The sequence below is a fragment of the Uranotaenia lowii genome, chromosome 1, assembly GCF_029784155.1.
Source record: "Uranotaenia lowii strain MFRU-FL chromosome 1, ASM2978415v1, whole genome shotgun sequence".
Taxonomy (NCBI): Eukaryota; Metazoa; Arthropoda; class Insecta; order Diptera; family Culicidae; genus Uranotaenia; species Uranotaenia lowii.
This window is the reverse complement of record NC_073691.1, coordinates 116,036,770-116,060,108: the sequence shown is the minus strand read 5'-3', so window position 1 is coordinate 116,060,108 and position 23,339 is coordinate 116,036,770. Positions and strand designations below refer to the sequence as shown.

At 38.8% G+C, this 23,339-nt stretch overlaps 2 protein-coding genes and 1 long non-coding RNA gene across 3 annotated transcripts in view; 2 read left to right on the top strand and 1 right to left on the bottom strand.

Moving 5' to 3' along the window:
- Nucleotides 1-7,120: 7,120 nt before the first annotated feature.
- Nucleotides 7,121-8,723, top strand: LOC129740283 (uncharacterized). Its single transcript, XR_008736190.1, has 5 exons — nucleotides 7,121-7,382; nucleotides 7,448-7,557; nucleotides 7,610-7,851; nucleotides 8,523-8,572; nucleotides 8,634-8,723. It is a non-coding gene; the product is annotated as an uncharacterized LOC129740283 (long non-coding RNA).
- Nucleotides 8,724-10,796: 2,073 nt separating this feature from the next.
- On the top strand, nucleotides 10,797-14,915 carry LOC129739207 (N-acetylneuraminate 9-O-acetyltransferase). Its single transcript, XM_055730630.1, has 4 exons — nucleotides 10,797-11,156; nucleotides 11,406-11,502; nucleotides 11,586-12,344; nucleotides 12,467-14,915. Exons 1-4 carry the CDS (start codon nucleotides 11,024-11,026, stop codon nucleotides 13,875-13,877), a joined length of 2,400 nt encoding a protein of 799 aa, XP_055586605.1. The 5' UTR covers nucleotides 10,797-11,023; the 3' UTR covers nucleotides 13,878-14,915.
- LOC129739206 (integrator complex subunit 7) overlaps nucleotides 12,405-23,339 on the bottom strand; it is a 53,952-nt gene continuing 43,017 nt past the window's right edge. Inside the window, exons 9-13 of the mRNA XM_055730629.1 lie at nucleotides 21,718-22,016; nucleotides 21,287-21,663; nucleotides 17,228-17,334; nucleotides 16,962-17,161; nucleotides 12,405-16,896 (exon numbers count right to left, since the gene is read on the bottom strand). Coding sequence (XP_055586604.1) covers nucleotides 16,821-16,896; nucleotides 16,962-17,161; nucleotides 17,228-17,334; nucleotides 21,287-21,663; nucleotides 21,718-22,016 — 1,059 coding nt within the window. The 3' untranslated portion in view covers nucleotides 12,405-16,820. The remainder of the gene's footprint in view (nucleotides 16,897-16,961; nucleotides 17,162-17,227; nucleotides 17,335-21,286; nucleotides 21,664-21,717; nucleotides 22,017-23,339) is intronic.

Sequence of the window (23,339 nt, the reverse complement as noted above, 5' to 3'; positions counted from 1 at the left end):
TTGTTAGAGTTCGCTATCGTCTTCCTCCGCTGAGATTTTGCCGGTTTGGTCTCGTGGCCACCTGCAGTCGTGCTCCCATCGGCTTCGCCTGAATCTTCCGGATGTTCAAGAACCGTTGCACCTTCTGGACGTTCCATTTTGCAGTGCTTTTGACAATTTTCCGGTATCCACATTTCCTTGGAATCTATCGGTGCGCAAAAATGAAATCAATTAATTAATATTTTCTTCGACATCAAGAAGTTTTCACTTACCTTCATCAGCACCTGTCGTCTGGTCGTCCCCGAATGCTTCCGCGTAGATTTCGGAGGGTCCAAAAGCCACCTCCCACACCCCCAAAAGCCACAATTCCGGAACACAAAACGAAAAGCTTGGCCACGTTTATTGACGTTACAGCAAAAAATTCGTTGCGCGTTGCAAAAATAATTTTTTTATTCCCGAGATGATTAATCTAATCTTTCCTAAATATTTTTTTTATCATTTCGGCGTGTTGCAATAATAATCCATTTATTTAAAGAAGTATTAATCGTATCTTTCAAGAATGATATTTTATCCGTTCTAGCGGAGGCACATTTAGCCAAAACGCAATGTGAAACGTTACTATTAATGTAATCAGAACCGAATAATACTGAAGATTCAGCATATCGTATTTGACTATGCGGGTTGTTAACATGGTAGTCATTAGTGCCAATTAGCCTACTCAAGTTTTAGTGTTCAACCCCGAATGAGCAATCACTGAATACAACCCTGTAAGAGAAACGTCAAGAATAAATTTTCATTCCTGTTCACTTTTTATACGACTCAACACGTGTGTTTCGTTCTTCCGTGGAAATATTGAGAGGTTATGGGCCCAGCTCAAACCCGCGGTCGGAATTGTTAAAAAGTGATCGATTGTAGTCGTCGCGCGTGAAAATGGAGGATGAAGCCAGATCCCTCAGAATTCGGCCATTCGATGGCACAGGCTTTAACAACTGGAGCTTCCGGGTACGGGCGTACCTGCAGCAGTTGGACGTGTTGCGCTGTGTTGAAGTGGCGGCGGAAGAGGAGCCATTTTGGAACATTCTTGCCAGTGACGAAGCGAAAATCAGAACCGAGAAGGAAGTTCTGAGAAACGCGCGGAGGAAGCAGGACAACAAGTGTCGTTCAGTACTCATCCAGGCTATAGCTGACAGTCACCTGGAGTACGTGAAAGACAAGGAGAGTCCGAAGCAAATCTGGGATACACTGCACAACATTTTCGAGAGAAAAAGTTTGACAAATCGCTTTCTCTTGAAAAGACGGCTGCTGATGATGAAATACGACGAAGAAGAAGATTTGCAGACCCATTTTCTTCAATTCGACAAAGCAGTGCGTGAGCTCAAAGGTGCAGGTGGAAATTTAGACGAAGAAGACACAATTTGCAACCTGATGCTCACTATGCCGACTTCTTTCGATGCTGTAAACTCGGCTATGGAAGCAGTGTCAGACCGCCTGACGATGGATCTCGTTCGCCGAAATTATTTGGATGTGGAAGCGAAGAGGAAAGGCCATCGGGAAGACACGGAGAGCCAGGATGCCGCGTTTAGTGGAAAAGCAAAAGGAAAGTGGAAGTGTTTCAAGTGTAACAATTTCGGGCATAAGCAAGCTGACTGTCCGAATAAAAGTGCTAGTGGCAAAGATGCGAAGAAAAAGAAACCGCAAGTGCAAAAAGCTAGTGCTGCCCATAAGACAGTCACATTCGTTGCTGCAGATGTCGAAACCGAAATAGCCGTCATTGGTTCAAAAGCGGATTTGAAGTGGTATTTGGACAGTGGTGCATCGGAGCACATGTCGAATGACCGGAACGTTTTTGAAAGTTTGTGTAAATTGGACAAACCAGTAGTGATCCAAACAGCTAAGAGTGGCGCAAATTTGACAGCACATTCCAAAGGTCGTGTAATCGCGAAATCGGTTGTGAATGGTGAATCAATAACAATCACCATCGATGATGTTCTGTACATACCCGAACTTTCATTGAACCTGTTATCGCTGAGGCGATTGGAGTGTACCGGTAAAAAGGTAGTGTTTTTCAATGGTTGTGTTACTGTCGATGTGGATGGAGATGTAGTTGCGACTGGCAGACGTTATGGTCGTCTCTACGCCATGGATTTTTCGTGCAATCGGAAGATTGATTGTGGGAAAGCCTTGTTGACAGGTCAGGTTAATCGTGATTTGGAATTATGGCATCATCGTTTTGGCCATTTGGGCAACGATAACCTAATGAAGCTATTGAAGAAGAACATGGTTCAGGGTATGAGTGTGGGTAGTACCGATTCGGAAAAGTTTTTATGTGAAGCGTGCATTCATGGCAAACAGACAAGAGAACCTTTTCGTAGTCAGCCAGAGAAGCGAGCGATTCGACCTTTGGAAATTGTGTACAGTGATGTTTGTGGTCCGGTCTCACCCACGACATGGGATGGTTGCTCGTATTTTGTAACGTTCACGGACGATTTTACTCGTGTAACGGTGGCTTACGTTATTAAGCACAAAAGTGAAGTGTTACAGTGTTTTTCGGAATATGAGGCTATGGTTTCAACTCATTTCGGTACGGGCATCTCGCGGTTACGTTGTGACAACGGAGGAGAGTATACGGGCAAAGCTTTTCGAAAAATGTGTAAACAACGCGGTATTCGACTGGAAACTACAGTGCCATATACACCAGAGCAGAATGGTGTCAGTGAGCGTCTAAATAGGACGATAGTGGAAAAAGTGCGATGTATGCTTGAAGCTAGCGGTGCTCCCAAGAAGCTGTGGGGAGAGGCTGGTTATGCTGCTGTGTATGTGCTGAATCGTAGCCCCACTATTGCGGTCCCGGATGACGTCACTCCGTGGGAAAGATGATCTGGAAAGAAGCCAGTGGTATCGAATCTGCGAGTGTTTGGAAGTAGTTGTTTCGTACACGTCCCAAAACCGTTACGAAAGAAGCTCGATTCGAAAACCCAGAAAGTGATGTTCGTCGGATATGCTCCGAATGGTTTCCGCTTGTGGAACGGAAAGAAGGTGATTATCGGTCGCGATGTGATCTTTCGCGAAGATGAACTGTTGTTCCGTCCGGAAAAGGAAATGAACCTTAAGCAAGAAAGTGATACCGTTGTGTTGAACGAGAGTGTTTCGAAAGATAGTGTCTTGAACGAGAGTGTTGAAGAACCAAATCCCGTTAATATTTTCTCGGATGTTGAAACCGAGGATGAGTATCACGAGACGGACGACACCTTTCCAGACGAAACCGTCGTTGAAGAATCGAATATCCGTCGCAGCGGAAGGCAGCGAGCTCCACCAAGTTGGCAACACGATTACGACATGGATGTGTCTGTTTTTGCTCTGAGTGCGGAGAATTTTGTCGATGGTATTCCCTCAGACGTGAAGGAGCTGCAGAAGCGAACGGATTGGCCGCAGTGGGAGCGAGCGATTCGGGAAGAACTGGATTCTTTGGAGAAGAACGAGACTTGGACGTTGGTCGAACCACCAGTCAACCGCAAAATAGTTGATTGTAAGTGGATCTTCAGGATTAAGAAGAAGAGTGATGGCACGATCGAGAAATACAAAGCCAGGCTTGTTGCTCGTGGATTTACGCAGCGAAAAGGCTTCGACTTTTCCGAAACATATTCGCCGGTAGCCAAAATGTTGACGGTGCGTATTCTTCTTGCGCTTGCGAACCATGAAGATTGGGATGTTCATCAAATGGACGTTCGAAGCGCTTTCCTGAACGGTGCTTTGGAGGAGAAAATCTTCATGCGCCAACCGCCTGGGTTTGAGGCGGGGACCAAGCTCGTGTGCCAGTTGAAGAAGGCAATATACGGTCTCAAACAGTCTTCCCGCAACTGGAATTTGAGATTCCACAATTTCATCGTTACGTTGGGATTCCGTCGGAGCAATCATGATCACTGTCTGTATTAATCGAACAAAGATGGTGTGGTTGTGTATGTGCTCATTTACGTAGACGATGTGTTGATCACAGGAAGTTCCTTGCAAGTCATCCAGCAGCTGAAAAGGAAATTTTCATCGGAGTTCGAGATGAAAGACTTGCAGGAAGTTGATAGCTTTCTGGGATTATGTATCAAGCGAGACCGAAAGGCGGGGGTGATGACGATTAACCAGCGGTCGTATATCCAAGGTGTTTTGGATCGTTTTTGTATGAGCGACTGTAAGCCGTCATCTGTGCCGATAGACCCGAAACTGCGTCTCGAGAAAGGCGTGCCAGGTACATTCACGGACAAGCCGTACCGTGAGTTAGTCGGGTGCCTGATGTACCTCACCGTGACTTCCAGGCCCGATATCTGTACTGCTGTGAATTACTTCGCCGGCTTCCAGTGTGGTGCAACGGAGCAACACTGGGTGCATCTGAAACGTGTCCTTAGGTATCTCAAGGGCACCGTGGACTATCAGCTGGTTTATCGACGATCGAATGCTGAACCGCTGGTAGCATTTACTGACGCTGATTGGGGCAACGATCCCAATGACCGGAAGTCGATCTCGGGATTGGTGATCCAGCTACATGGACAAACCGTCGCTTGGTGTACAAGGAAGCAAGCATCCGTGGCCCTGTCGTCCACCGAAGCCGAGATGATGGCGCTTCGTCTAGCAAGCTGTGAGGTAATGGGGATCGTGAACTTGTTGAAGTCTATAGATAGGCAAGTTCAATTGCCTGTTACAATGTTTGAGGACAATCAAGCGTGTATGTCGGTAGTTAATGATCCTAGAAAACTTAAACGGATGAAGCACATAGAAATTCAGTTTTGTTTTGTAAAGGAGCTTATAGATCAGGGCAAGCTGAAGTTGTGTTACGTTCCAACAGATAAGCAATTAGCAGACATCATGACTAAGGGCTTAGCTTCATCCAAGTTTAGCGCATTCAGGGAGATGTTAGGAGTAGTTAATTGAGGCGGGGTGTTAACATGGTAGTCATTAGTGCCAATTAGCCTACTCAAGTTTTAGTGTGCAACCCCGAATGAGCAATCACTGAATACAACCCTGTAAGAGAAACGTCAAGAATAAATTTTCATTCCTGTTCACTTTTTATACGACTCAACACGTGTGTTTCGTTCTTCCGTGGAAATATTGAGAGTGGTGAAGGTAGATTAACTGAATATGTTAATATTGAAAAAGGCTTAAGCAGTATTTACATGATGCAACAGTTATTTGAAACAAAAAAATCAAACCATAAAATCGTTAATCATTTAATCATGAAAATTATCAATAGCAGAATTTATAGCATTCCTTTAGCAGAACCGATTTACTTTTATTTTCATCCAACACTTTTCGATTGGAGGGAAACAAAATAGCTCTTTGGATAAGGTAACAAGAATAAGGAACAAGCAACATCCGGTTTAGGGTTTTTGTTGTTTGTTCCACCCTTTAAGATCCTTTCTATCATAACGGTCAATGAAAAGTTTTTCTTTTTCGGAACATACGGATAGACCGAACTGTATTGTAATTTTATTATAAAAAAGTGTTTAGAACCCAAGTAACCATAAGCACTAAAGCTTTGCATTTTTATAGCTTTACACCAGCATTCAAAGGCTAAATTACACTATATCAGCACATCAAGTGCAATTTTGCATTACAACAGCCCTTCGAGTGCTATGCTGCATCATGTTAGAATTATACCACTCTTTTAAAATGCAACTTGCATTCTATCAGCTTTGCACAATGCTTTTGAAATGCAACATTGCTCTAAATCAGAATAACAAATGCTATATTTTCTAAGCATTAAATTGGCATCACACAAGCTTGCTTTAATGCTTTTAAGCACTATGTAAGCACTACAGTGGCATTAGGCCAAAGCACATTAGCATTTATTGATGCTGAATCAATGCAAATTCAGTGCACCGGTTGCTAGAAATTTGATTCAAATAGGTCTTTTTTTTCAAAGTTTTATCGCGGACCTGATAGGTTCACAGGCAGAGTCAATGTCAAATGTCAGAGCCACATATGTCATGAGTTCGATTCCAGGTCATTTTCAGCTGAAAAATAAAAAAAAATATCATGTAGAAAATTCAATCCGAGAGATCTCCTCAATATGCATAAGCGAATATAAAAATAATTACAAATTTAGTATCATGGCCGAAAAATGAACCAAACAAAAATCCAAAATAATTTTTTTTCGCATGGTCGAACCTCATTCGAACACCATTTGCATTTTCCCAGCATTTTGCCCGCCAACGCTGTAGCATCAACCAATGCTATAGCAGTGCTTTTATAGGGTTATACCAGTTTCTGCACTAATGCAGCAGTTAATTTCGCAAAACCTGGCTCACAGAGCTAAAATGATGCAAAGAATCAAGCACTATAGCTGACGCTAGAGCAGAGTTGATGCTAGATTTTAGTGCTTATGGTTACTTGGGAATACAACCCGCATAATCGAAAACTGTACACTGAATCTTCAGAACGATTCTGTTCTGATTACATGTATGGTGAAGATTTGTGTTATCGTCCTTTAATACTTTTATTTTTCACAAATTTTTCGATTCCTAATGCGTCTTTGCTAGAATTAACAAAAATTATTTATGGAAGATAAGTTGAATGATCTCAAGAACCAAATTGAGTATATCTTAAGGTTGCCAGAATTCTTTTCACTACCATCCGGGCCTAGCAATTCCGGGCATTTTTTCAAAAAAACCTGGCAAAATCCGGGCATGGATTTCAATTTTTCAAATCCAAAAACCAGGCAAAAACCGGGCAAAATTTAGGTGTTATTATATATAAAAGCAAAGAAAAATGCAAAAAAAATCGAAATTCATATTTTATTAATGTAATTGCAGACTTCCAATAACTTTTTGGAACACTTTAATATTTAAAGGTTTATAAAAGTAAATCAGCGAAATTATTTGATACAACCGTTGAAAATTTCCATACCGATAATCGATTTTGCTGAAACGTACTCAAAAACTTTGATTTTTTTTTGGTTTCTTTGTGAAAATTGTGAAAAAATCCGGGCAATATCCGGACTTTTTTCACGATATCCGGGCAACCGGGCCGGACCGGACTTTCTCGAAATTTTGCATCAAATATCCGGGCAAACCCGGATAAAACCGGGCAATCTGGCAAGCTTAGTATATCTGCACCTGAGTGTATCATGTGTCGTCGCTAGAAGAAAAAAAGAAAAACAAAAAACCGACAACGATTCAAAGTCGACGCGACGGAACCGATACTGGAACCTGGAAAAAGTCTGGAGTTGGTGGTAAAAGCTCGAAATGGCCATACAGCTGCAGGATCTGCACCCACGAGGTCAAATTATTTGGGAAAAATACCAAATGGTTGTTTCGCGGCTAAAAAAGACCTCCCGTAAGAAAAACAATGCACGAAATCGGGCGGCAGGAACCGGCCCCGGTAATGTGTCGGATCTTCAGCGCCTCATGTGACATTGGGTAAGTCTGGCGTTTTATTTAATACAAATATGGACTTTTTCCAAAACTACTACATATCTCCATAGGTGCAGGACTTGTTTAAACCGAAACCAGGGCATCAAATTTTTCGGGAAGATCCATGGAAGCAACCGACTCCGATTATGTTCCAGGTCTTCTACGCCGTCTTTTACGTTGGGTAAGTTTGTCTTTTTATTTCATATTTTATGCTCATTTCAATTTTTTTTCAGAGCAAGATAAGTGCCTGGGAGGAACCTGTAAAATGTACATGTATGTACATGTCGAGGAAAAAGAAAAAAACACGGAAGTTGAAGATGGTCCCGATCCCCGATTCCCGAGTTTAAAAACATCCGCCGAAAAGAACTCTGAAATTTGACCTAAGCGAGAAGAAAATACGGAACCGTAGGCTCAAATCAAAGCCGAGATAAATTTTGTGCTGGTAGCCGTTTGAAATAATATATTTTCCAACGAGGTAGGTGTTAAAATATTAAATAATGTTAATGAAAATTCGAGAACACGTTGAAATTTGGTTGATAAGTTTCTAGAATTTATGATGATCTTCAACACAAATGAAAAAAAAGGAATTATGCAGAATGCGAACTTTAAGCACTAAACAAACTTTTAAGAATAAAAAAAGGACCTTGAATCAGCAATCTAATTAAGAGCCAGGATAAGGAATTTTATATAATTGACCGTTATTAGAATCACCAATTTAGAATGAATTCTCAATCTTTATTATAATTTACATTATCTATCCAAAAACTCGGGGAAACTCATTACTCTTATAATTCTTTTTACCAAGCCATTTGTATATACGAAAATTCATGTTGTCTTTTTTTAATTTCTCGAAATTGGAAATAAAAATTTGAACTTAAAGAATAATACTTTCAAACAGAAATCATGATAAATTGAATTGAATACTAAAATAATGTACCTATTAACTTTGCTAAACTTGATACCTACTCACCTTTTCTTTAGAAAATTTGACGAAGATTTAGTAATGAATTCTAAACTGAAGAATTATTCAAACTTTCATTAAAATGAGAAATCAAAAGTTTAAATGAACAATTAATCTAATAGATTTTCCAAAAATCTCGTTAGTGTGGAAAATATTTTTTCTATAACGGTTTCGTTTATTTTCAGCCGCCTTGGATTAATATAGGAATTACTTTTGATTGATGCCTTAATTGATGGTAATATGTTCGATTTTTTGTAATTTTTTCTTATATATTAATCCGTTTCAATATTTTACAGGCGAATCCTGAACATAACCCTCAGCATTAATCTTTCCACAAAAAGTTTGATGTAAAATGGTCATTATACAGGCAATTCAAATTAATATAGGTTCATATATTTTATATTATAATCCATGTTTACCATTCTTGAATAAATAATGTATTTTTTTAGAAATTGAAACATGAATCGTCTGCATTTTCATTTTTGATCGTAAAAAGATCTTTTGAAGATACAATGTAGCGTCCCATACACATAAAACGTACGATATGATAACGATTATATCTATCGTTTTTCGTTTTCCTACATTTTCCATCTAGAAAAAAGCAAAAAAAAATGAATCGTTTATTTACTTAACAACCCGTTCCCTGTATCGTTATTTGTGTCTAAACGATTCCATTTGATGAAAAAACGATTTGTTCAATCGTTCATTAATAATCCAAAAACTATAAAGGGAATCTTTTGGGTGTCTCGGGAAGAAGATAATGGGAATCGTTGCTGTATGATACTGTTCCATGCGGGAAATTAATTCATTGAATATACTCATATCATTGCTTTTTTTCCGAAAACTCAATTTAAATAAAATAAAATAAACTAAACCCCAGTACAGTTTTGAATCTTTTGATCTATCGTTTACGATTGGCTTGAGCACATACACACTTTTTTGCCATCTGATTTTTTATCTCTAACACCTGGCATCCCTGGACCCCTTTTTTCGTATATAAACACTACAGCCAGCTGTCAAAACTTTTTTCAATATGACGGAATGACGATTTGGCATATGAGATCACCATACTAGAGGCATCATGGTTTTATGAGTTCCCATCAGGGATTCCAGGTGTTGAGGATGAAAAATCTGGGCAATTTTCAAAAAAAGTCTGTGTGTGTCTGTGCATAAGAAAAATCACAAATTTGGTACATAAATTTGATGAATCTTGAGAGCGGGGGGGCGAAGGGTGGTCGTGTTTGTGCTATGGTGTTCGGGTTATTTTCGAGTTGATAACTGTATAACAATTAACAAACACTGTTTCCTGCCAACCATAGTTCAAAATAACATAATGCTAAATTACTAGAAAATTTTACTCACATCAGTCACAATAAACCTTTGGATATGTCCAGCAGCGTGGAAAACCATTCGCAGCCACCACTTTAAATTTGGAAATCCGGTGCCGATGCTATCTCCAGTACCGCTACTGAGTTTCTTCCAAACACAATAATCATTTTAAATTTCCTTCGGTCACAGCTGCTGCGAACATTCTATGCGGCCCATAAACCGCTCCGTTGTTTTTACGGCAGTGTGGGGGATTTTTCCGACGGAAGTCTGGATTATGTGCTGCTGTTGCCGCGAATGTCTCGACCGGCAAATTTCCCTTCCGGACCATCAATCCTGCACCACAGGATTGTAGGGTTATTTATTACTGAAAAAAATAATTGAAACAATTAAAAATAGTTTATGGAAAACATAATTGCTTTGAACTTACATTTTACTTGAGGATTTGCCAAATAAGAGATTCCTTCGTTTCCGCTGGCCAAACCAAAACACGCGCCATTTTTATTTGTTTTGAAGCCAGTAAAGACACACTCTGATGCATTCCGAGTTTTGTTTTAAAGATTATTACTGGTATCTTTCAAAAATATTTTTGTATCATTTCAAGCGAAGACACATGAGAAATAGAAAATTTGTTCAAAAATTGGAAGATTTAAGAACGATCACTTGAATAGTCACTATTCATGTAATCAGAACAGAATAATATTGACGATAAGTTGTATGATATTTGATCATGCGGGAAGTACCATTGCCGATCTTATTTTAAAAAAAAGTTTAATGAATGATTGGGCAAATACCAATGAAAACAAGCCAAATTTCAGTCTAATCTGCCACTTACGGATCAAATCCGATACATTAATATTGATTTTATCACTCAATTTTGAAAGTCTGTAAAATCTGGGCACTCTCAGCAAAAATCTGTGTCTGACCAATATCTGGACGAAGGCTCAAAAGTCTTGGTTTTACAGACAAATCTGGGCACCTGGCAACCCAGGTTCCCATGGGGAACTCATGGCATTTCCCGGGAAAATGGTTACCTTTGAAACATAAATTGTTTATTAATTTCTAGCGTGGAAGAAAACCATAAAACGGTTGAAAAATATTCGAAAATAATTATAAAAAAATAAGCGTATATGTAGTGAAAATGTCAAAAAGTCTCAACGGTGAAGTTTCGGTGATCAGATTTCAGTTAATTATTTTGGTTATTTCACTTTTAAAATAAGTTAAATGCAATATTTAAACTTTTCAATGTGGAGCATGGTTTTTGCGGAGAAACTGTAACCACCCGACAGATTATAAATAAAAAAAATCAGCAAAGTGACTCATCCGGTATAGTTGAAACTATTAAATTTTCTACTTTAAGATGGGGAGTGAAGCAAAAATTTCGAAGGCAGAGCAGTTCATACAGAATCTGAATGCGATAAATGCCAAGAAACTGGCCCTATTGATGGTTATTGGTTTCATCATTTACCACGGGTTGTTACATTTACGATACGGTGAGTTTTGTTTATCTGAAGCGAATTCGTCCGCCTGTATAGCTGAATCTAAAAATTCTAAATATAATTGATTATTGGAATCATTGGCAAGTTAACGCTATCTAAAAAGTATATTTATAATAATTATTAATATACTTTTTAGATAGCATAAACTTGCCAATTATTATTACATTTCGACCGACAATCAACTAAGATCTTTAGTTAGATAAAACTAAACTCTTAAATCTTTACTAATCTTATCACTTACAGGCAGCGATTCGTGCAAATGGTTGTTGAGCGATGGAAGATTCAAGGGGGATAAGGAATGGCAACCTTTCGGATGTATGCTTCACAAGTATACCGAGACGTATGTATTCGACATCATTTAAAAATATTCATATAGTGATTTTTTATTATGTCGCTCTTATTTTTACCATTTCTTACTTGCAGCGATACGAGAAAATGCTTCCGGTATTTAGCGTTTTGGGGCAATCAGAACCACTTTGTCTTTATCGGCGATGTTCGAATCCGAACCTTATATCTTGAGATGATCAACCATCTTAAACCAAGCGATATCAGCAACGCATCGATTCAGTCAACCTTGGGGAAAACAGAAAATCTACAGTTTGTTGATTACAAACTTCGTCTGCAGGTAAACTACATCTATGCAAATGAAGTGTCCAAGACGATGATCGACGAATTCATCAAATGGCAGCATGAGGAAGATCCACCCAGTTTGATTGTTGCCAGCTGCACCTATTCAACGTTCCACAATGGAAATGTAACCAAAGAGTTGCAGAAAGCATTCGAGAAAAACTTAACGCGGATGGTAAAACCGATCGATAATTTGGTCAGTAAAAAGTCTAAAGTGATATGGAAACTGCAGGATCCAATTGATCACGAACACATCAATGACGAATGGAAAAATGTACAGAATGAAGATATTGATCGCATCAATCAGGTGGTGTACGATATCCTGGGATATTCGGATGCCAAGATTTGGTCGTCATCTAAAATGATAGCGTCTGGGCTGGTGGATGAATTTGTTGATGGACACAAGCTGGGCGTGTTGGCCTTAAAACACGATGTGCAAATACTGCTGAACATGTACTGTAATGATTACATGAACTATAATGACGGAACTTGCTGCAGTAGTGCCGAACCATACACAATAATTCAAATTATTACCTATGCATTATTGGGAGTTTGGTAAGTATACAATTTTAAAACAGATCTTCGCTAGAATCAGCCTCTTCAAAACACCAAGCATTGATAAAAAAAACTGAAATTTATTGGTGCAATACTTCATGATTTTTTCTTTTCATTTACAGTTTGGCTATCGCCGTGGCGATGATTGTTCGTCGATGGTTGCTGAAGTTCCGTGGAATCAATGTGTACATGCCATTGAGTCAAACCGCAACCGGGCCTATCGCTTGTGCACCGGCTAACTCCCAGTCACCAGTTCTGGCACTAGCATCATTAACCGTGATAATGGCATACTTTTACCTCTGTGATCGTACCAACTTTTTTATGAAAGAGAACAAATATTATTCGGAATTTAGCTTCTGGATTCCGGTTGGATACGTGTTTGTGCTGGGAATATTCTTCACCGAAGATAGCAAATTTACCAAAGTGCTACACCGAGATCAAACAGATGAGCTGAAAGGCTGGATGCAGCTTGTCATTCTGATATATTACATGACGGGTGCTTCACATGTGCTGCCGATCTACATGCACATAAAAGTACTTATAAGTGGATATCTGTTCCTATCGGGATTTGGACATTTTACATATTTTTGGCAGACTGGTAACACAGGGATTGTACGTTTCCTGCACGTAATTTTCAAGAACAACTTTTTAACTGTTGTGCTATGTTTATGTATGAATCGGCCGTACCAATTCTACTATTTCGTACCTCTTCTTTCATTCTGGTATTGTATGGTATATTTCCTGCTTACGATTCCGCCGAGAGTTACAGCACAAAGTTCGGATAATAATGCGTACCAATATCTATACGTGGTTCTGAAATTCGTGTGCCTGCTTAGCGTGATAACTGTACTGTATATGAGCGAAGTTTTCTTTGAACGCATCTTCGTCACTCGCCCATGGAAGGCACTGTTTGTCACAACTGATGACGATATCCATGAATGGTGGTATCGATGGAAGCTAGACAGATATACAATTACATACGGTATGATTTTCGCTGCCATATTTCACATCGCTCAAAAGTATTACTTTTTTGATGATAACAATCACGGGAATTTATTCTCAAGAAGAATCTCTCTAACATCAACATTGGCCGCGATCATTGGAATCGGATTTTACGCCACGTGGAGCTTCTTCTGCCGTAATAAACAGGATTGCGAAGAGATTCATTCTTATGTGGTGTTCATTCCAATAGTCGGATATATACTGCTACGAAATATCTCCGGAATTTTGCGCACCAGATATTCAACGTTTTTTGCCTGGTTTGGACGGATTTCGTTGGAGCTATTCATCTGTCAGTATCACATTTGGCTGGCTGCGGATCGGAATGGAGTTCTCGTTCTACTGCCTGGATTTCCTACGCTTAACGTGTTGATAACTTCGTTCATCTTCGTGTGTGTTTCTCATGAAATTCACCGACTCACTACTGTACTGCTACCTTATGCGGTGCCTAACGACTGGAAGCTGGCGCTGCGCAACATGCTGATATTTATTATAGTGCTTATTCCAATTGGACGATACGACGGCATGTTTTAGGTATAGGTGACAATTCAATCCCTCTTTCTCACTAACAATAAGTTTAAATGTTCTTGTAGGAAATGATCATCTATGTAAATCTAAACTTCGTTTCGCAAGCAATTATGAAAATTAATATAATAACCATAATAATAATAATAATAATATAATTTTCAAACACACTAACCATAATAATAATAATAATAATATAATTTCCTTACACTGAAAAAAAAACCATTCAGTAAGAGTATTCTTAATAAAAAGTTGGAAAACCACCACATTAACAACGTATCGTTTATTTCCAAAACCGGTTCTTCTATTCGTACGTTTACTCGTATAATTTCCACAAAAATGTCGCGAAAACAATTGCTGGTTCATAAAAATGACACTTTTTCATACACAGCAAAAAAATTCTAAAAGAATACGCAATCTAAAATACGAGTGATCTACTTTTTGACCAGTGTAATTCAAAACTGATGTAATTTTACACTCTTTTTGATCTATTTTTGAATCGTTAGTATAAGCTTATTTTTTTATGATGTATGTTTACACGCCCTGACCTAAAAAATATATCTCAATATAAAATTACATCGAAAACAATGTAAAACACGATAGATCCATTGTTTTCCTTTTTTTCGCGGCATAAATTGTTCTGTTTTTATCCGAGATGGTGGTTTATTGTGCGAAAAGAAAAAATAAACGCTTCCGCAGTTAATTTTGTATTAAAACTGAACCAAATTCTTTCAGAATTGAATTAAAAAATGGTAGGTTATAGTTATAGACGAAATGAAAAAAAAATGGAACTTCAAATTCTCTTTCGATTGAGGAATTGCAGTTTTATAAATGGATCAAAAGCCGAATCAATGTTGAATGTTTCTAATGTTTAAGGGATTCCGATTACTATGCTGTTCCGGAAGGATTCAAGAATACTGCCTGACGCTGATCGGCAAAACATCGCCCTGCTGGGGATCATCGGACACAACCACAATTCCAGGTGCCAGTGATGGTGGGTGTTTTTTGAGTTTGCAGTGTATCGGCAATATATGTTCAATAAAATGACACATGTGGCGTATTTATTCATAAACAACACCCAAAATCTGATTATTAAAAAAAAAATTGTAATATTAACGGTAATATGTTTTGAAATTTACATCATTGTGTATTTTTACACGACGGTTTATGTCATCCGTTTTCGTGCATTGTTTTCGATCTAAATTTACACGCCTCAAAAATTACAATGTTGAGAAAAATACACCGTAGTAGAATTTTATATCAAAATCGATGTTCCGTTTTCGTGCATCTTTTTTGGATCTAAATTTACACGATTTTTTCTTGCTGTGTAGCAAGACTACCGTGAAGCACAAATGGCCGCGCACTTTCAACTTTTATCATTATTTTCTCCAAAATTCAACAACGAAAATTTCCATTTTTCGCATTTGTTGATACCTACGCTAAGTATCTTTCACTCGCCATACCAGAAATAAATTTATTCTGCTTTTTGAGGTCAGGGAAAAATAAAAACAAAAATCGGTTTTGCCGGATGCCATTTTGTCTGTTGTCCTTAGCAAGTGAGCTATGCGGGTCCCTTTTTGTAATTCAGTTTTTTGTGTTGAATTAAGCCTAGTTCACACTAGGCAACATGAACTGCGATATTTGTTATGAGACGAACTTTGTTGTCTGTTGTTGTTGTTGGAAACCTGAGACGGTCCCAGTGTCTCCCGAAGAAAATGGGAGACGCTGAGACCGTCTCGAGACGGACCGTCTCCTAGTGTGGACTAGGCTTTTGAGCACCTTGGCAAAAAAAAAATCGAACGTAAGTTATTTGTGGCTGTATAATGAATCAATTGTGAAAAAAATGAACAGTTTGAAGGTTCTGCTGCGGAAAAATGACAATTTTGTTGTGCACGGCCATTGGTACACTTGATTTTTGAATGTTTCTATCGCCGCGCATGGAAATTCTTCTTGTAGTTATCAGCAGTTAAACGTAGAGAAGTTCTTCAGAAGTTCACAAAGGATGCATAAGATTCACAGGCAAGCTTTTCAATTAATGTTTTCCATCATATAACCGCCGGAAGAACACTTTTTAGAAACAATATCAGAAGACACGATTATCTAATGAAAATGGCTACGAAGTGTTGGAAATTTGAGGTTAGGTATCAATCTGTTTAGTTTTAGTTGGTCAATTTCCCCGTGGATTTTCAGACATCTCGCCGGATATGTGATGATTTATCGAACTCGGGACCGAAAACATTGTTTCAAAACATCTTCCGGCAAAATAATGCTCTGTAAAAATGGCGTCTGATACTCTTTCAGCACCAGACTAGTTTCATAAACAATGGAGACAAATCGGTGTTTGATGTGTGAATCAGAAAAAAAGCCTTACGTGAGAATATTCACAATGACCCTGAGAGCCGTGTTAACAACATTTTAAACTGTTTGGATACCTTATTTACTGTTTAAACCCTAATTAAGACGTGCGCGGCCGTTGGAACTTATTACAAAATCCCGTTTTTTGTGAAATCCCGTTGCAATGAAAAATTTCTCGCTTTTAAATTTTTCCCTTAAAGTATGTAAGTTTTATTACATGTCAATGCCTTTGGGAAGAATGACCGTGTTGTTTAATTCCCGGAAAAAAATACATGTCAGTGCTTTTTTTTCCAGAATCGCACTAAATATAGGGGCTTATTCTGCGACTCGAGTGACTTGACTCACGAAATTTCACGTCTTCGACCTGACTCCAGAAAATGCTTCAGGAAAGAAATTTGTGTATCGGTGAGCTCCGAAGACCAATAACAGCTCACCCGGACGAAAATTTCGAGGCTAGAGAAGCTATTTGAGTCAGCAAAACGATATGAAATTTCGTAAGTCACGTCACTCGATTCGCAGAATAAGCCTCATAATTTTTGTACTGCAACTGTAGAGAAAAGCCTGAATACTTTTGAAACGTTAGAAGTAGTTACGCCTTTAAAACCTCCTTGGTCCAGACTGCGAACTGGCACTCTGTTTGTGGTTATCATCAGGTATGCGAACATGAATGACACTGTAAGTAAAAGAAATTTTAAGGTTTTGTAAATGAATATATATAAAAATAATATAAAATTAAACCTTTTGGGACCAGTATTCCACAGCACTCCGTGTTGATCAATGCCGCATGACTCCAAAGTTACTTGCCATTGGCCACCGAGAAAGAATGATGTACCGGGATACGATTGCATAATATTTTGCAGTGAAAGAATGAAATTTCCGTTGAAAAAATCATGATGCGGCTTTACTTTTTGAGACAAGACTATCGGATCCATGTTAACCTGAAACGTGATTACAGTGAAATTACTTCTTTTTCTATTTTTTTTAAGGATTTCGGATAATCTCACCTTGGGTTCATTGAGCCTCGTGTTTAAAATATGCGATGTTAATGTTAATTGCACGCAATCAATGTATCGAAACAAGGGATACTTTTTCTCGTGGTGTTGAATAACTCCTGCAACAAAAATAGTAAAAGTAAAAATTAGTAAAAGTAAATTTGTTGAAATTTATATCACCTTTATCGGTTAGAGTTTTCCTTAAAGTTAAAATATAAGAATTTAAAATGTGGACGGATAGAGTAATAGAGCTTAGTTCTTTAAGAAGTGGGACAGTCACTGTTGGCGAAATAATCCGCGATGATAGCAATCATTGAGTTTTAGTCATTGTTACCTTAGTACATAGTTACGAATAAATTTTCATTCCACTGTTAACGTTCAATCTTAACGGACGTCTTTTTACTTGGCGAGAGGTTATGGGCCCAGGCAAATGGACATAATTGGAAATAGTGGAATAGTCGAAAATTTAAAAATTCTCGAGATAGAAAATCCTCAAGCAGTAACATCAAGAAGTTCTTCAAGAAACGAAAATGTACTTTGGCAGCGGAAGCAGCGGGTCGGGAGACACTGGAAGCGGTGCGGCGAGAGCGGTTCGTGCGACTGGCGGAAGCAGTGTGGCTCTAACGATCGAGAAGCTGAAGGGCCGAGAATTTCGTTTCGTGGGCGTTCGCAATGAAAATGACGCTCATCCGGGGGGGGGGGGGGGGGGGTTCCTGGTGCGCGGTCGAACCGAAGGAAGGCGAACTCGTCGAGGAGGAGATTGACATGAAGGCGCTGTCCACAATCTGCCTATCCCTGGAAAAGACGAATTACAGCCTGGTTATGGACGCGAAGATCGCGAGAGAGGCCTGGGGTAAGCTGAAAAACGCTTTTCAAGATGACGGAATTTATCGTCGCATTGGTTTGTTGCAGCAGCTTACTTCGATCCGACTAGAAAATTTTTCCAGCACAGAAGCGTACGTGGATGCAATGGTTTCAACGAGCCACAAGCTGGCTGAAATAAATTTCCCTGTCGCTAATGAGTGGCTCGTCTCGCTACTTTTGATGGGATTGCCGAAGTGCTATGCGCCGATTGTGATGGGCTTGGAGGCGTCGGGACAGGCGGAATGCGGATGCAGTGAAATCCAAAATCCTGCAAGATGTCCAAGTCAAAAATGGACCACGAAGCAGCAGTGACGAAGGGGCTTTCTTCAGCGGAAATGGGCACCACCAGCAGCAGCAGCAAAACGGGGCATTGCGCAGCAAGTTGTCCGGAGAAGACCGGAGCAACGATGACGAAAAGGTCGAGCGATGTGCGCAGTTTTGGCGGTGAGCGACGTGAATCAAGATGAGTGGTATTTTGACTCTGGAGCCACAACCCACATGGCCAGACCCGCACCAAACTTTCAAGCGCAGCAGGGGGTATGAGCGATGGGCGCGCTCGCAGTCCCGGGATACGATTTCTCGTGTGTTAAACAGAGAGAGAAATAGCCTTCACTCCAATTTCACTCCGATTAGCTGTCATTCTTATGGAAATCTGTGTAGGAATAAAGAGCAGGCTTTATTCTTTTTAGCAGTCCCAATCCCAATGGTTACAGATCGACACGGCGAATAAAACCAGCATGACAGCCAAATCAAGGGACGTGGTCAATTTGGATTGCATCGAAGGGCCGGTGGACGTACAGGACGTGTTGGAAGTACCAGAGCTAGCAGCGAACTTGTTGCCGGTTAACAAAATCTGCAGCAAAGGCTTTACGATGGCGTTTACGGCGGATGATTGCAAGGTGCTTACCGAAACTGGAGAAGTTTTCACGTCTGGTACAGCGGAACGAGGATTGTATCGACTCAACCGACAGGTGCAGAAGGCATACGTGTGCGGGGAGCTCGAAGTATGCCACAGGCGAATAGGTCACTTGAACTGGCAAAGTTTGAAGTAGTTTAAGCGGATGGCAAACGGATTTTCGATGAAAAAGGCTGATACGTTGAATTGTGTGGCTTGCCTGCAGGGTGAGCATGCTCGTGATGTATTCCCGAACAGCGACTCAAGAGCCAAGCAGCTTTTGGAGTTGGTTCATACCGATTTATGCGGACCATTTGAAGTGACGTCACTAGGAGGAAGTCGATTTTTCGTGAGCTTTATCGACGATGCTACACGAAAGGTGTTTATTCACACGTTGGTGACGAAGGACATGCGGATCAATTTTGAGTTCGCTGTTCGAATTCCGTTTTGAACCATCGCAAGGAGGAAAAAGAGTACTTAACTTTAAGTTCATACACAGCAAGAAAAATTCGTGTAAATTTAGATCGAAAACGATGCACGAAAACGGAACATCGATTTTGATGCAATAGAAAATTTCCAACCAAGAAACGCACGACACGCATCATTATTTCGTCTCTCGGTTTGGCTCTCTGCTCCCTTTGGAAAAATCTAAAAGACGCAAGATTCAACAATCAAAAATCTAAAGACAGAAAAATGTTAGAATTTAAATAAATTATGTAGTCATATTTTTTCAAAAACTCTACTATCGCTCAAACAGTATTTACTAGCGATCGAATGAAAAGTAGGTTTTTCACACCACTTTTTTTAAACTTTTTGTGACCCTTTCATTAAAAAAAATTTTAAAAAATATTTCTTGACTCCATGATGTAGATATCAACTTCAGCTTTCTTATGCATAAGGCAAATATTTTTTTGGACGTGTAATATATGAACTACAGCAGTTTTCCTGGGGCATGTTTTTCCGGATTTTTTTTTCTTTCATGCTGAATAATGAGAAAACTGGTAGCTTAAGGTATATATAATGTTCTAAACTGACATTACAAGGTTTCTATTGATATAAGTTTTGTTTAGATCGGTTGAACACGCCAAAAGTTATAACGATTTTAGCTTGTAGTGTCAAACTGACACTCCTAGTGCTGATAAGGGTAACGAAATCTAATGCGGATGAGGGTTAAAAAAAATGTCTCATCCTTTTTCCGGGGTTGACACCGGCAGCAACGGTTCTCAGTAGAGTGTCCATTTCCCGGCCATTTTCTGTTTCCCGGGAATCGGGAAATCTGGTGGCCTGTTTCCCGGGAATTCCCGGAATCCCGGGAAATATTCAAAAACATGTAAAATATAGCTATGCACTTCGATTCAAATATATTTTGCTTATCGAACCTTTCGTGCATACAACAAGCCCATAATTTGTTAAAAATGTACTCTTCATAATGTTTTTATAACTTATTTTCAATCAAATAAATCAAACTGTTTTTCATTAAAAACGATCTAACGAACTATACAATAACCTGAATAAGTCAAATGAAGAATTCAACCATGCAATTAGGGGTTGAATAAAAAAATGTTTTTATTTGTTTGATTATTCCAACCATTTTTCGTTTTTCTGAACACTTTACATTTTTACATATTTGCTCTTCATATGAAAAAAAAAAGATGTATTCTTCATTTTGAGGTTTTGAAATTCATCTGGGTTTCAAAGACAAAGGAAAACAAGTGAATGAATGTTACTTTCGAGAAAACGCAATCTGTCTACATGCTGTGCCATTTTTCATATATTTTTCGAACTGTTGTTGGTTTTTGTTCAATGAATACGGTGTGGAAATACATGTAATCTTTTTAAACTTATCTATTTAAATAAAAAAGTTGCACCAAATGGCTGCAAATCGTCTTCTGGCACAGAAATCGGGATATTCTCAATAAGTTTTGTATGACTACATTTTCAAAAAGAACAATAAGAATGATTCCGGAGTCTTTCAAGCTTTTCCAGAGAAATAATTTCATACATGTCGGGAATTCCCGGGAATGGAACTACGAATCCCGGGAATCGGGAATTCCCGGGACGGAACTCTATTTCTCAGTATTTCTTTGTTTTCCTATTCTTCACTCAATTACAAGTCAAAAAAGGAAAAGTGTGTAAAATAATAATCGATCTATTAATCTTAAATAAATTATACTGACAAACTACACTACGGAAAACAAGTCAGCTAAGAACCATTCCATTCGGATTTCCTGAAATTTGATGCTTTTTAATTTCGTCAAGCTGACAGAATTTTTTGGAATTTACTTTGCAAACGTACTTTTAAGTTCACTTACCTTCCACTTTAATAACGAGGCTGCTGCTTGGCTGAACGAAGATTGGTTCACCAACTATCCGTGGCTGTGGAGTAACCGCAAGTTTCAACGAGGTATTCTGAAGTACTTGAAAGTAAAACCTGGGAAGGCAATGGGACGATTTTACAATGATTTCGATTTGCTTCAACAAAATGTCCATATGCTTGTTCGTTATGGTTTTGGCTGAATTCGTTTCGTTTGGACGCATAAGAACGTGCTTGTAAACGGTTTGTGAGATTGAGAGCAAATATTTTGTCTCCGGATACGAAGAAACCGGGGGGTGCTTTTGAAACTCGGCTGGAGTAGTAAATGCCACCATTTCAAGAGAAAACTGCAGCACACTACATAGGTATTGTATCCTGAAAAACGAACAAAGTAAGGATTGATTCAATTTAATTACATGTACAACTTACCCATTCAGATATTCCAAAGAGCAGGGATCAGCATCGAACGAACTCTTGAACAACTTGGAGTAAGCATCTTCACATGCCTTCAGGTTTTTGATGTTTTTCCGAAGCTGATTCGTTATATGTCCGAACTTTTGGAGCGGATCCCGCATGTTTTGCGCTAAAGTGTTGGATATCGCAGAGGGTGGTGCGATACATAGGGTATTTCTCAACACTACCAGGTTGTGTAGAGATTGCAGGAATTGACATCTCAAGTTTACTATTTCCGTTTGGAAAATCATTTGATATTGAGGAGAAGAAGTTGCCTGAAAATGAAATGCAATCGGTTTAAGGTTTAAACTTGAAACTTTGTTGTTCTTTTCAAAGTATGACGGTTCAACTATTATGTGTTGAGAACACTTTCGATTGTGAAAAAAAAGACCCATTTTAAGGAAGAAACTATAAGAACTTTAACTATGAGCAAGAAATCTACGATCGAGTATCGTGTTAACGTTCCAGCTCCCCGTAACTTTATTCGGGTGCATCCAAATTAAAAAAATCTTGGAAGACCCTGAATGAATTCTTGAATTCTTTAATTTTGCATCATTACTTTTTTATGGACGCACCTCGAAAGCTCAGGAAAAAAAAACTCCATAATCAGACCTTGAGTGTCAATTTGACACCCTCGCTTAAAACCGCTATATCTCTCTTGTTTCTTAACCAATTTTTAAAAAACTTATAGTTTTAGAAACCACGTAATGACCACGTCTAATAAAAAAAAAATGTGAAAAACATGCATGTAGATGTTAACTGTAGATTATATGGAATGCTGAAAAAAATTAAACTTAGTTTCCAAGAAAGCTGAAGTTAGAGGCTATACGTTGCATATAAGAATTTTTTTTTTAAGTTTTGAGATAATGACCACAAAAATGTAAAAAAGTGTTGTAAAAACCGTACTTTTCAATCCATGAACCGTCAAAATTCTTCAAGTCATACCAGATAAATTTAGCTGTTTTTCCAACTTTTTGTCATTTGCAATTTCTCAGATTTTTACGATTCAACTTTGCATTGGATTTTGAAAATATTCGTGCCAAATTTTCGCAAAAAATTCAATTCATCAGAAAGTAAATTTCGTACCGATTCTTGTGGTGTAATTACCTACATTAGCGCTGCAATACTTAACACAAATATGCTATCGAAATTAGACAAACTTAGGTATGTTCAGCGTTTTTGGCGCAGATAGAAAGAAGTGTAGGCACCGTTTGACGCCAAGATACTCACCTGGTACGAATCATCTTATTATTTGATCGTTTCTGCATCCCAGTCCCATCCAATTTCGAAACGAACAAGCAGCTGCTAGCTGTAATTTGCGCTGACTTTTCAGTGTTCAGAAACTTTGTCACATTTTTATTTATCATATTTTTGTTAAGTATCGCATTACACCACTAGAATCGGTATGAAATTACCTTTTTGGTGAATATAAATTTATGACGGAAATCTCGCGTTAATATATTCAAAATGCAGTGCAAAGTTGAATTTAAGTCTTAGAAAATCTGAAAAATTGCTAATTGACAAAAGGTTCGAAAAACAGCTACCTTTGGCAATTCTATGTTGACATTGAATATATTGAAAATCTAAAAATACAAAAG

Excerpts from the sequence above, each read along its gene's own strand:
- LOC129739207 (XM_055730630.1), top strand. The coding sequence starts at position 11,024 with ATGGGGAGTGAAGCAAAAATTTCGAAGGCAGAGCAGTTCATACAGAAT. Across the intron at positions 11,157-11,405 it reads GTTGTTACATTTACGATACG|GCAGCGATTCGTGCAAATGG; the intron begins GTGAGTTTTGTT and ends TATCACTTACAG. Across the intron at positions 11,503-11,585 it reads CTTCACAAGTATACCGAGAC|CGATACGAGAAAATGCTTCC; the intron begins GTATGTATTCGA and ends TCTTACTTGCAG.